The sequence below is a fragment of the Bombina bombina genome, chromosome 2, assembly GCF_027579735.1.
Source record: "Bombina bombina isolate aBomBom1 chromosome 2, aBomBom1.pri, whole genome shotgun sequence".
NCBI lineage: Eukaryota > Metazoa > Chordata > Amphibia > Anura > Bombinatoridae > Bombina > Bombina bombina.
Window position 1 is genome coordinate 146910162 of NC_069500.1, and position 13900 is coordinate 146924061.

Genomic DNA, 13900 nt, shown 5'->3' on the forward strand with positions numbered 1-13900 from the left:
CATGCTAATAATTTTATTTGTGATGACATTTTTGATATTATCAAAATTGATGTTAGATCCATGTCTTTAGCTGTATTAGCTAGAAGAGCTTTGTGGCTTAAATCTTGGAATGCTGATATGACATCTAAATCTAGATTACTATCTCTTTCTTTCCAAGGTAATAATTTATTTGGTTCTCAGTTGGATTCTATTATTCCAACTATCACTGAAGGAAAAGGATTTTTTTACCTCAGGATAAAAAAACCTACGGGTAAATCTAAGGCTTTTAACCGTTTTCGTTCCTTTCGTCAGAATAAGGAACAAAAACTCAATCCTCCTCCCAAGGAATCTGCTTCCAGTTGGAAGCCTTCCTCAAATTGGAATAAATCCAAGCCATTTAGGAAACCAAAGTCTGCCCCTAAGTCCGCATGAAGGTGCGGCCCTCATTCCAGCTCAGCTGGTAGGGGGCAGATTAAGGTTTTTCAAGGATTTTTTGGATAAAATCTGTCCAAAATCATTGGATTCAGAGCATTGTCTCTCAAGGGTATCGAATAGGATTCAAAGTAAGACCTCCTGTGAGAAGATTTTTTCTCTCACGCATCCCTGTAAATCCAGTAAAAGCTCAGGCTTTTCTGAAGTGTGTTTCAGACCTGGAGTCTTCAGGGGTAATCATGCCAGTTCCTCCTCAGGAACAAGGTTTGGGGTTTTATTCAAACCTAGGCCCACCCTTTTTATGGTGGTTATGATTTTTTGTATAAAGCACAATTATTTCCAAATTTCCTATGTTGATGCTTTCTACTCCTTTCTTTATCACCCCACTCCTTGGCTATTCGTTAAACTGAATTGTGGGTGTGGTGAGGGGTGTATTTATAGGCATTTTGAGGTTTGGGAAACTTTGCCCCTCCTGGTAGGATTGTACTCTATATCCCATATGTCACTAGCTCATGGACTCTTGCCAATATGAAAGAAATGAATTTATCAAGTAAGTTCTTACATAAATTATGTTTTATTTTTAGGTTGGCTGGACAGTTTCTAAAACCAGATTATTTATTTCTCACGGTTGGTCAAGTTGGCGGAGCTTGTAGTGATGTAGAACAAACCATTCTTGAGGTTGGACAGTTTGAAAAGAAAGACAAGCTGCTTGAAATTCTACAAACCATAGGTATGTTTTGATCTCCACACTTACACAATCACTGTTTATGATGCCATGCTAGTTTATTACTGCAAGGTTGTTGGACACGTTATCAATATTTTTATTCCATGTGTCATTGTAAATTATATTTCCTATGGCATGGAGAATCCACGATTTAATTCCAATTACTATGGGATATTCAACTTCTGGCCAGCAGGAGGATGCAAAGAGCACCCCAGCAGAGCTGTTGTGTCACTTCCCTTACCCATAACCCCCAGTCATTATTTGCCTCTATCATCGGAAGGATGTGCAAAGATTAGTGTCTGTAGATATTTAATCCTTTAATGGGTACTTTTCCCTGCAAGCAAGGATTTGGGGCTATGCTGTGTCAATGTAAATCTTTTTAGTAAGAGTAATGGTGGCTTTTAACAGAAGGTGGCAAGGTAATCCTTGCTTTATTTCACCTATGCTACCCCTTTATAGAAAACAAGGGTTGGTTACTCTGTTTTTTCTTTTTCTACAGGTGTCTGACAGAAGTGCTGGTATCTGTCACACCTAAGAAGCTGCTTCTGTCCTGCAGCTGGATCCACAGGTAAGTGCTCTTGCCTTCTAGGTATTGACGGTCAGCACTTAGGGGTTAATCCCTCTGTGGAAAATAATGTGACTATTTTTCTCCTTAGGTTCGAGTAACTTTGGGGCAGCTTGCTAGGGCACTGCATCTGCTTGCGAAGCTGTAAACCATGTTCTTTCTTTACATGGGTTATACCTTTATTAGGAGACAAGGATCCAGGCTCTTATGACTCTCAAGGGGTTAATAACTGAAGAGTCCTTTCAACCATCCAAATCTAATTTCTCTGCGTCTGACTGCTTGGAGATTGAACGCTTGATTTTATCAAAACACGGTTTCTCCGAGTCAGGCATTGATACTTTAATTCAGGCTCGAAAGCCCGTCACCAGGAAAATCTATCATAAGATATGGTGTAAATATCTTCATTGGTGTAAATCCAAGGGTTACTCATGGAGTAAAGTCAGGATTCCCAGGATATTATCTTTTCTCCAAGAGGGATTGGAGAAGGGATTGTCAGCTAGTTCCTTAAAGGGACAGATTTCTGCTCTGTCTGTTCTTTTGCACAAGCGTCTGGCGGATGTTCCAAACGTTCAGGCGTTTTGTCAGGCTTTAGTTAGAATCAAGCCTGTGTTTAAACTTGTTGCTCCGCCATGGAGTTTAAATTTAGTTCTTAAGGGGTTCCGTTTGAACCTCTGCATTCCATAGATATCAAGCTTTTATTTTGGAAAGTTCTGTTTTTGGTAGCTATTTCTTCGGCTCGAAGAGTTTCAGAATTATCTGCCTTACAGTGTGATTCCCCTTATCTGATCTTCCATGCAGATAAGGTAGTTTTGCGTACCAAACCTGGGTTTCTTCCTAAGGTGGTATCTAATAAGAATATCAATCAGGAGATTGTTGTTCCGTCACTGTGTCCTAATCCTTCTTCAAAGAAGGAACGTCTATTACATAATCTTGACGTGGTTCGTGCTTTAAAGTTTTATTTACAAGCTACTAAGGATTTTCGTCAAACATCGGCATTGTTTGTTGTTTACTCTGGACAGAGAAGAGGCCAAAAGGCTTCAGCAACTTCTCTTTCCTTTTGGTTAAGAAGTATAATCCGCTTATCTTATGAGACTGCTGGCCAGCAGCCTCCTGAAAGAATTACAGCTCATTCCACTAGAGCGGTGGCTTCCACATGGGCTATTAAAAATGAGGCTTCTGTTGAACAGATTTGTAAGGCGGCGACTTGGTCTTTGCTTCATACTTTTTCTAAATTCTACAAATTTGATACTTTTGCTTCTTCGGAGGCTATTTTTGGGAGAAAGGTTTTACAGGCAGTGGTACCTTCCGTTTAAGTATCTGCCTTGTCCCTCCCTTCATCCGTATCCTATAGCTTTGGTATTGGTATCCCACAAGTAATGGATGAATCCGTGGACTGGATACACCTTACAAGAGAAAACAAAATTTATGCTTACCTGATAAATTTATTTCTCTTGTGGTGTATCCAGTCCACGGCCCGCCCTGTCATTTTAAGGCAGGTGTTTTTTATTTTTAAACTACAGTCACCACTGCACCCTATAGTTTCTCCTTTCTCTTGCTTGTCTTCGGTCGAATGACTGGAGGTGGCAGTTAGGGGAGGAGCTATATAGACAGCTCTGCTGTGGGTGATCCTCTTGCAGCTTCCTGTTGGGAAGGAGAATATCCCACAAGTAATGGATGAATCCATGTGAATCCAAGGGCTACTCATGGAGTAGAGTTAGGATTCCTAGAATTTTGTCCTTTCTCCGTGAGGGTTTGTAGAAGGGTTTATCGACAAGTTCTCTAAAGGGTCAAATCTCTGCTTTATCTTTTTTTTTTGCCCAAACGTCTGGTAGATGTCCCAGATGTTCAATCATTTTGCCAGGCCTTGGTCAGGATCAGGCCTGTGTTCAAACCAGTTACTCCTCCATGGAGTCTTAATTTAGTTCTCAAAGTTCTTCAAGGGGCTCCGTTTGATCCTATGCATTCCTTAGATATTAAGTTGTTATCTTGGAAAGTTTTATTTCTTGTTGCTATTTCTTCTGCTCGAAGAGTGTCAGAGCTCTCGGCATTGCAGTACGAGTCTCCTTACCGTATTTTCCATTTAGATAAGGTAGTTTTTACGTACTATATTAGGGTTTCTTCCTAAGGTTGTTTCTGATAGGAACATTAATCAGGAGATTGTTGTTCCGTCCTTGTGTCTTAATCCTTCTTTTCAGAAGGAACGTCTCCTTCACAATTTGGTTGTGGTCCGTGCTTTAAAGTTTTACCTGCAGGCGACTAAGGACTTTCGTCAGTCTTCTTCTTTGTTTGTGTTTTTTTTTTCAGGAAAACGTAAGGGACAGAAAGCTACGGCTACTTCTTTCTTTTTGGCTGAAGAGTATCTTACGGTTTGCATATGAGACTGCTGGACAGCAGCCGCCAGAGGGAATTACGGCTCATTCCACGGGGGCTGTTGCTTCCTCATGGGCGTTCAAAAATGAGGCTTCTGTGGAACAGATTTGCAAGGCTGTAACTTGGTCCTCTCTTCACACTTTTTCAAAGTTCTACAAATTTGACACCTTTGCCTCGGCTGAGGCTGCTTTTGGGAGAAAGGTTCTTCAAGCAGTGGTGCCTTCCGTTTAGGTTCCCTGTCTTGTCCCTCCCGTATCATCTGTGTACTCTAGCTTGGGTATTGAATCCCATTACTAATTAAGTTTATCCGTGAAAAGAAAATGTATGCTTACCTGATAAAGGTATTTCTTTTCTCTTGTAAGATGTATCGAGTCATCCATACTTGTGGGATATTCTCCTTCCCTACAGGAAGTGGCAGAGTGATCACCCACAGCAGAGCTGTCTATATAGCTCCTCCCTTAGCTCCACCCCCAGTCATTCTCTCTGCCTGCTTAACTGCTAGGAAGGGCAAAGTGAGTGTGGTGACAAAAATGTTTTTTATTTTCTCAAGCAAAAGTTTATTTTAAATGGTACCGGTGTGTACTATTTACTCTCTGGCAGAAAAGGGATGAAGATTTCTGCAAGGAGGATGATGATCTTAGCATTTTGTAACTAAGATCCACTGCTGTTCTCACAAGGGCTGAAGAGTACAGGAAAACTTCAGTTGGGGGAACAGTTTGCAGGCTAAACTGCATTAAGGTATGTTCAGTCTATTTTTTTCTAGACAGACTGTGTTATTTCTAGAAAAGGCTGGCAATATCCCCATGAGGGAAAGGTAAGCTGTATTCAGTAAAAGAGGAATCCAAGCTTGCTTAAAGGGCTCATTGTTACTGGTGACACTAATAGGAAAAAACTTTTGGTTTAGTTACAAATAAAACGTTTTTTGAGGGACTTTAAGGGGTCTTGTGGCTTGTTAAGGGTTATTAACCCACATGGCTAGTTTAAGAAACACTCTGTGGTGTTTTTTAGGCCCCATAACTTCGAGTGAGGTTGGAGGGGCCTATTTTCAGTTGCACAGTTTATTTACCTCAGAAGCATCCACCTACTTCTCCAGAGATTCCTGCTGTATTTGAGGGCTGTAAAGAGGGTTTTTTTGCCCACAAATCGTTCCTAAAGGGCAGGTAGGCGCCACAGCAGAGCTGTGGCAAGGTGCTGAGCGTTATTTTACCGGTTTTGAAGTTTTTTTCTATCCGGTTTTTACATTAAGAGGTTAATTGTTTATTTGCATAGTTGTGCAAAGTTACTAAGTTTTTACTCCAACCTGTTTGTGGTTCCCAAAAAAGAGGGAACTTTCAGACCAATCTTGGATCTCAAAATTCTAAACAAATTCCTCAGAGTTCCATCTTTCAAGATGGAGACTATTCAGACTATTCTTCCTTTGATCCAGGAGGGTCAATATATGACTACCGTGGACTTAAAGACTGCGTATCTACACATCCCTATTCACAGAGATCATCCTCAATTCCTCAGATTCGCCTTTCTGGACAGGCATTACCAGTTTGTGGCTCTTCCCTTCGGGTTGGCCACGGCTCCCAGAATTTTCACAAAGGTGCTAGGGTCCCTTTTGGCGGTTCTAAGACCGCGGGGTATAGCAGTGGCGCCTTATCTAGACGACATCTTAATTCAGGCGTCGACTTTCCAGCTAGCCAAGTCTCACATGGACATCGTGTTGGCTTTTTTGAGATCTCACGGGTGGAAGGTGAACATAAAAAAGAGTTCTCTCGTCCCTCTCACAAGAGTTTCCTTCCTAGGGACTCTGATAGACTCGGTAGACATGAAAATATTTCTGACGGAGGTCAGAAAATCAAAACTTTTAATCACTTGCCGAGCTCTTCATTCCATTCCTCGGCCATCAGTGGCTCAGTGTATGGAGGTAATCGGACTTATGGTAGCGGCAATGGACATAGTTCCTTATGCCCGCCTACACCTCAGACCACTGCAACTATGCATGCTCAAACAGTGGAATGGGGATTATGTAGATTTATCTCCTCAACTGCATCTGGACCAAGAGACCAGAGATTCTCTTCTCTGGTTGTCTCAGGACCACCTGTCTCAGGGAATATGTTTCCGCAGGCCAGAGTGGCTCATAGTAACGACAGATGCCAGCCTGCTAGGCTGGGGTGCAGTCTGGAAATCCCTGAAAGCACAGGGCTTATGGTCTCGGGAGAAATCTCTCCTCCCGATAAACATTCTAGTACTGAGAGCGATATTCAATGCGCTTCAGGCGTGGCCTCAGCTAGCTGCGGCCAAATTCATCAGATTTCAGTCGGACAACATCACAACTGTAGCCTATATCAATCATCAAGGAGGAACACGGAGTTCTCTAGCGATGATGGAGGTAACCAAAATTATCCGATGGGCGGAGGCTCACTCTTGCCATCTCTCAGGAATTCATATCCCAGGGGTAGAGAACTGGGAGGCGGATTTCCTAAGTCGTCGGACTTTTCATCCGGGGGAGTGGGAGCTCCACCCGTAGGTATTTGCCCAGCTGACTCAGCTATGGGGCACACCAGAATTGGATCTGATGGCATCCCGACAGAGCGCCAAACTTCCGCGTTACGGGTCCAGGTCCCGGGATCCCCAGGCGGTACTTATAGATGCTCTAGCAGTGCCCTGGTCCTTCAATCTGGCTTATGTATTTCCACCGTTTCCTCTCCTCCCACGTCTGGTTGCCAGAATCAAGCAGGACAGAGCTTCGGTGATTCTGATAGCGCCTGCGTGGCCACGCAGGACTTGGTATGCAGACCTGGTAGACATGTCATCTGTTCCACCGTGGACTCTGCCAATGAGGCAGGACCTTCTAATCCAAGGTCCATTCACGCATCCAAATCTAATTTCTCTGCATCTGACTGCTTGGAGATTGAACGCCTGATTCTATCAAAGCGTGGTTTCTCTGAGTTGGTCATTGATACCCTGATTCAGGCTAGAAAGCCTGTAACCAGGAAAATCTATCATAAGATTTGGCGCAAATATCTTTGTTGGTGTGAATCCAAGGGTTACTCATGGAGTAAGATTAGGATTCCTAGAATTTTGTCTTTTCTCCAAGAAGGATTGGAGAAGGGATTATCAGCTAGTTCCTTAAAGGGACAAATATCTGCTTTGTCTATTTGTTTACACAAACGTCTGGCAGATGTCCCAGACGTTCAAGCGTTTAGTCAGGCCTTGGTCAGGATCAAGCCTGTATTTAAACCTGTTGCTCCACCATGGAGCCTAAACTTGGTTCTTAAAGTTCTTCAAGGGGTTCCGTTTGAACCTATGCATTCCATAGATATTAAGCTTCTATCTTGGAAAGTTTTGTTTTTCGTAGCTATCTCTTCGGCTCAAAGAGCTCCTTCCTTCCCTCCACCCCCAGTCATTCTCTGCCTGTGTTTGTAATAGGAAGACGTGTTAGTTTTAGATTCTTCAATCAAGAAGTTTTTTTATTTTAAATGGTACCTGTGAGTACTATTTTCCTCAGGGAGATAAGAGGAGAAGATTTCTGCCCTGAGGTTGATGATCTTAGCAGATGTAACTAAGGTCCATTTTGGTTCCCACAGAACTTCTGAAGGTAGTGCAAGAGAAATCTTCAGTGTGGAGAACGGTGTCATGCTACAAGCAGCATTGAGGTATGTTCAGTCTTTTATTCTGAGGAGACTTGGTATATCAGAGCTGGCTGACATTTGTTTCCCTGCAAGGGAAGGGGTAAGCAGTAGACCTGTACAATGAGGGTGTTACTGAGAAACCTATGTTTATTCATATTGCCTAACATATAAACGTTATACTATATGGGGCTTGACACTGGGAGAGGCAGCTTGAGAATTATAGTTTATTAACAAGGGCTGCAAGTTTATTTATTTTCAAGGGGACCACATGTCTTGTTTTCAGACCGCTTCCCATGCGGTTGTTCAGACTATTAGCACAACGTCCATGATGGGCGGGGCCTATTTTGCACGCTCAGACGCGCAGTTGACTCTGACTGAGAAGGCAGCAGGCATTTGCTCCGGTGGGGCCTAAACTTCTGTTCTGTTCACCAGATCGTTGTAGAGTCTTTTTGTAGTACTCTGGGTGCAGGGGTTATTTTTTTCAGTCAAACATATTTTTTTGCTTAAAAATGTCTCTTAGAGGGTAAATACGTTTTTTGTCAATCTGAGAAAAATTGTGCGCTTTTTATTTCTTAAAGGCGCAGTACACATTTTTCAAAAAGTGTTTTAAATCAATAAATAAGGTGATTTACGACTATTGTGGTTATTGTTAATCTGTTCAACATGTCTGACATTGAGGAAACTCATTGCTCTATGTGTTTAGAAGCCATTGTGGTACCCCCTCTTAATTTGTGTACCTCTTGTACTGAAAGGGCCTTACAATGTAAAAAGCATATTTTAGGTAATGAAAGTGTGCTTAAGGATGATTCTCAGTCTGAAGAGAATCGGTATATGCCATCTAATTCTCCCCAAGTGTCACAACCTTTAACGCTCACACAAGCGACGCCAAGTACATCAAGTGCGTCTAATTCTTTTACTCTGCAGGATATGGCTGCAGTTATGTCAACTACCCTTACAGAGGTATTATCTAAATTACCAGTGTTACAGGGTAAACGCAGTAGGTCAGGTATTAATGTACATACTGAATCCTCTGATGCTTTGTTGGCTATTTCCGATATACCCTCACAGGGCTCTGAGTTGGGGGTCAGGGAATTATTGTCTGAGGGAGAACTTTCAGACCCAGAAAGTATGTTACCTCAGACAGATTCAGACGTCATGTCTTTTAAATTTAAGTTTGAACACCTCCGCCTGTTTCTTAGGGAGGTTTTAGCAACTCTGGATGATTGTGACCCTATTGTAATCCCACCAGAGAAATTGTGTAAAATGGACAAATATTTGGAGGTACCTACTTACACTGATGTTTTTCCGGTTCCTAAAAGAATTTCGGAAATTATAAAAAAGGAATGGGACAGACCGGGTATACCGTTCTCTCCTCCCCCTAATTTCTAGAAAATGTATCCCATATCAGACACCATTCGGGACTCTTGGCAGTCGGTCCCTAAGGTCGAGGGAGCTATTTAAAGTTAGCAGCGAAAAATGCAGGATTTGCCATTTTAGCGCGTAGAGCGCTATGGCTCAAATCGTGGTCTGCTGATGTGTCATCAAAATCTAAGCTTTTAGCTATTCCTATTCGGGCCTGAATTGAAGGAAATCATTTCTGACATTACTGGAGGTAAAGGTCACGCCCTACCTTTTCGTTCCTTTCGAAATTTTTAAGGAGTACCCTCTGCTTCCTCTTCCTCCACAAAGCAGGAAGGGAATTTTGCTCAATCCAAGTCCATCTGGAGACCCAACCAGGCTTGGAATAAAGGTAAACAATGCTACAAAGACAGCATGAAGGGGCGGCCCCTGATCCGGGACCGGATCTAGTAGGGGGGCAGACTTTCTTTCTTTGCCCAGGCTTGGGCAAGAGATGTTCAGGACCCCTGGGCATTGGAAATCGTGACCCACGGGTATCAACTGGAATTCAAGGATTTTCTCCCCAGAGGGAGATTTCATCTTTCACGATTGTCTGTAGACCAGATAAAAAGAGAGGCGTTCTTACGCTGTGTAAAAGACCTCTCTACCATGGGAGTAATTTGTCCCGTTCCAAAACTGGAACAGGGCCAGGGTTTTACTCAAATCTTTTTGTGGTTCCCAAAAAAGAGGGAACTTTCAGACCCATTTTAGATCTCAAGTGTCTAAACAAGTTTCTCAGAGTCCCATTGTTCAAGATGGAGACTATACGAACAATCTTACCAATGATTCAGGAGGGTCAATATATGACTACCGTGGGCTTGAAGGATGCATATCTTCTTATCCCTATTCACAGGGATCATCATCAGTTCCTAAGGTTTGCCTTCCTGGACAAACATTTTCAGTTTGTGGCTCTTACCTTCGGGTTAGCCACAGCACCCAGGATCTTCACAAAGGTTTTAGGGTCCCTTCTGGCGGTTCTCAGACCGCGGGGAATAGCAGTGGCGCCTTATCTGGACGATATTTTGATTCAGGCGTCAACTTATCATCTGACAAAATCTCACACGGACACTGTGTTGTCCTTCCTGAGAACTCACGGTTGGAAGGTGAACATAGAAAAGAGTTCACTAGTTCCACGGACAAGGGTTCCCTTCTTGGGAACTATAATAGACTCGGTAGACATGAAAATATTTCTGACGGAGGTCAGAAAATCAAAAATTCTAAATACTTGCTGAGCACTTCAGTCCATTCCTCGGCCATCGGTGGCTCAGTGTATGGAGGTAATTGGATTAATGGTAGCGGCAATGGACATCATCCCGTTTGCTCGCTTTCATCTCAGACCACTGCAGCTGTGCATGCTCGGACAGTGGAATGGGGACTATGCGAATTTATCTCTTCAGATAAATCTGGACCAAGAGACAAGAGATTCTCTTCTTTGGTGGTTGTCGCTGGATCATCTGTCCCAGGTGACGTGTTTCTGTAGACCCTCGTGGGTGATGGTGACAACGGACGCCAGTCTACTGGGCTGTGGTGCAGTCTGGAATTCCCTGAAGGCTCAGGGTGTTTGGACTCAGGTGGAGTCTCTACTTCCAATCAATATTCTGGAACCGAGAGCAATATTCAATGCGTTTCAGGCGTGGCCTCAGATTCCAGTCGGACAATATCACGACTGTGGCTTATCAATCATCAGGGGGGAACAAGGAGTTCCTTGGCGATGATAGAAGTATCCAAGATAATCTGATGGGCGGAGGCCCACTCTTGTTATCTGTCGGCAATCTACATCCCAGGAGTAGAAAACTGGGAAACGGATTTTCTAAGTCGTCAGACTTTTCATCCGGGGGAGTGGGAACTCCACCCGGAGGTGTTTGCTTAATTTATTCGCCAATGGGGCAGACCGGAATTGGATCTGGTGGCATCTCGTCAGAATGCCAAGCTTCCACGATACGGATCCAGGTCGAGGGATCCTCATGCCGAACTGATAGATGCCTGTGCAGTGCCTTGGTCGTTCAGCCTAGCTTATGTGTTTCCACCGTTTATTCTCCTTCCACGCGTGATTGCTCGGATCAAACAGGAGAGAGCTTCAGTAATCCTGATAGCGCCTGCGTGGCCACGCAGGACTTGGTATGCGGATCTAGTGGACATGTCCTCTCTGCCACCGTGGAAACTTCCTTTGAGACAGGACCTTCTCATTCAAGGTCCTTTCCAACATCCAAATCTAAATTCTCTGCAGCTGACTGCTTGGAGATTGAACGCTTGATTTTATTTAAGTGTGGATTCTCTGATTCGGTCATCAATACTTTGATACAGGCACGTAAGCCTGTCACTAGAAAAATCTATCATATGATATGGCGTAAATATCTTTATTGGTGTGTATCCAAGGGTTACTCATGGAGTAAAGTTAGGATTCCCAGGATTCTGTCTTTTCTCCAAGAAGAATTGGAGAAAGGGTTATCAGCAAGTTCCTTAAAGGGACATGCCACCCACATTTTTTCTTTTATGATTTAGAAAGAGAATGCAATTTTTAAACATCTTTCTAATTTACTTATATTATCTAATTTGTTTTATTCTCTTGATAGTCTTTGATGAAAAGCATATCTAGATATGCTCACTAGCTGCTGATTGGTTGCTGCACATAGAAGCATCATGTAATTGGCTCACCATGTGCATTGTTTTTTTCTTCAACTAAGGATATTTAAAAAATGAAGCAAAATAAATAATGGAAGTAAATTGTAATGTTTAAATTTATATTCTCTATCTGAATCATGAAAGAAAGATTTTGGGTTTAGTGGCCCTTTAAAGGGACAGATTTCTGCTTTGTCAATTTTGCTTCACAAACATTTGGCAGATGTTCAGTCTTTTTGTCAGGCTTTAACCAGAGTTAAGCCTGTATTTAGACCAATTACTCCTCCCTGAGTTTGAATTTAGTTCTTAGAGTTCTTCAAGGGGTTCCTTTTGAACCCATGCATTTCATTGATATTAAATTATTATCTTGGAAAGATTTGTTTTTGGTTGCTATTTCTTCGGCTCGTAGACTTTCTGAGCTTTCAGCGTTACAATGTGATTCGCCTTATCTTATATTTCATTCTGATAAGGTGGTTTTGCGTTCCAAACCTGGATTGCTTCCTAAGGTTGTTTCAAATAAGAATATTAATCATGAAATTGTTGTTCCTTCCTTGTGTGCTAATCCTTCTTCTAAGAAGGAGCGTCTGTTACATAACCTGGACGTGGTCCGTACCTTGAAGTTTTACTTTCAGGCAACTAAGGATTTCCGTCAATCATCTTCATTATTCATTGTTTATTCTTGAAAACGAAGGGGTCAGAAAGCTACGGCTACCTCTCTTTCTTTTTCGCTGAGGAGTATCATCCGCCTGGCATATGCGACTGCTGGACAGCAGCCTCCTGAAAGAATTACGGCTCATTCTACTAGGGCTGTGGCTTCCACATGGGCTAAAAACGATGCTTCTGTTGAGCTGATTTGCAAGGCTGCGACTTGGTCGTCTCTTCATACTTTTTACAAATTTTACAAATTTGATACTTTTGCTTCTTCTGAAGCTGTTTTTGGGAGAGAGGTTCTTCAAGCAGTGGTGCCTTCCGTTTAGGTCTCTGTCTTGTCCCTCCCGTTTCATCCGTGTCCTGTAGCTTTGGTTATCCCACAAGTAAGGATGAAATCCGTGGACTCGTCGTATCTTGTAGAAGAAAAGTACATTTATGCTTACCTGATAAATTAATTTCTAATACGATACGACGAGTCCACGGCCCTCCCTGTCATTTTCAGACAGATTTAGATTTGATTTTATTTTGTATAACTTCAGTCACCTCTGCACCTTTTAGCTTTTCCTTTCTCTTCCTAAACCTTCGGTCAAATGACTGGGGGTTGAGGGAAGGGAGGAGCTATATATACAGCTCTGTTGTGATGCTCTTTGCCACTTCCTGTTAGCAGGAGGTTAATATCCCACAAGTAAGGATGAAATCCGTGGACTCGTCGTATCGTAGAAGAAATTAATTTATCAGGTAAGCATAAATTTACTTTTTTGACACGATGAGTCCACGGCCCGCCCTGTTCTTTTTGACAGGTTGTGGGTTATTGTAAACTTCAGACACCCCTGCACCTTGGCTTTTCCTTTCTCTTCCTAACTTCGGTCGAATGACTGGAGTGGGAGGGAAGGGAGGAGCTTTTTAACAGCTCTGCTGTGGTGCTCTTTGCCGCCTCCTGCTGACCAGGAGGTGAATATCCCATTCGTAATTAAGATGATCCGTGGACTCATCATGTCAAAAAAGAAATACATTTATCAGGTAAGCAAAAATTTTCTTTTTGTGTGTGAGATGTTATGGGCTCATAGGCTGTTATGGAATATACAGGTTTCACTTTCACTTTGAGAGCCATGCAGCTTACAAGCTTAGCGTGCTTTCTCATAGCAGGGATGGTCCTGCATTGTGCATCATGTGATTTTTTTTTTCCTGTCCTGGTGTCTATCAGAGAGGAGTCAAAATCTCTTTACTGTCTGGGTCATAGGAGGTGGTGAGTGCCCCAGCCATTGGGGTATAAGGGTGCCGTTTTTTTGAATAAAATAAGATTTTATTTCTCTAGTTCTCTGGTTATTGCACTAGCGATTGAGGTTTCGGTTACTTTAGAGGGCACTCCCTCTATTCCTAATGAGTAATTCCTGTTTATATTGTGAGGAGGCCTTAGTTCCCCCCTCTCAATTATGTTCCATATGCCTTGATAATGTGATAATATCAATAAACATGTTTGATACCACAGAGCCGTCCACCTCTAAGGAGTTGTCGTCCTGTGAGGTGCGTTCCCTACATTCT

At 42.7% G+C, this 13900-nt stretch overlaps 1 protein-coding gene across 1 annotated transcript in view; it reads left to right on the forward strand.

The window, feature by feature from the left end:
• DDX4 (DEAD-box helicase 4) overlaps nucleotides 1-13900 on the forward strand; it is a 110606-nt gene that overhangs the window by 31200 nt on the left and 65506 nt on the right. Inside the window, exon 3 of the mRNA XM_053699690.1 lies at nucleotides 996-1141. Coding sequence (XP_053555665.1) covers nucleotides 996-1141 — 146 coding nt within the window. The remainder of the gene's footprint in view (nucleotides 1-995; nucleotides 1142-13900) is intronic.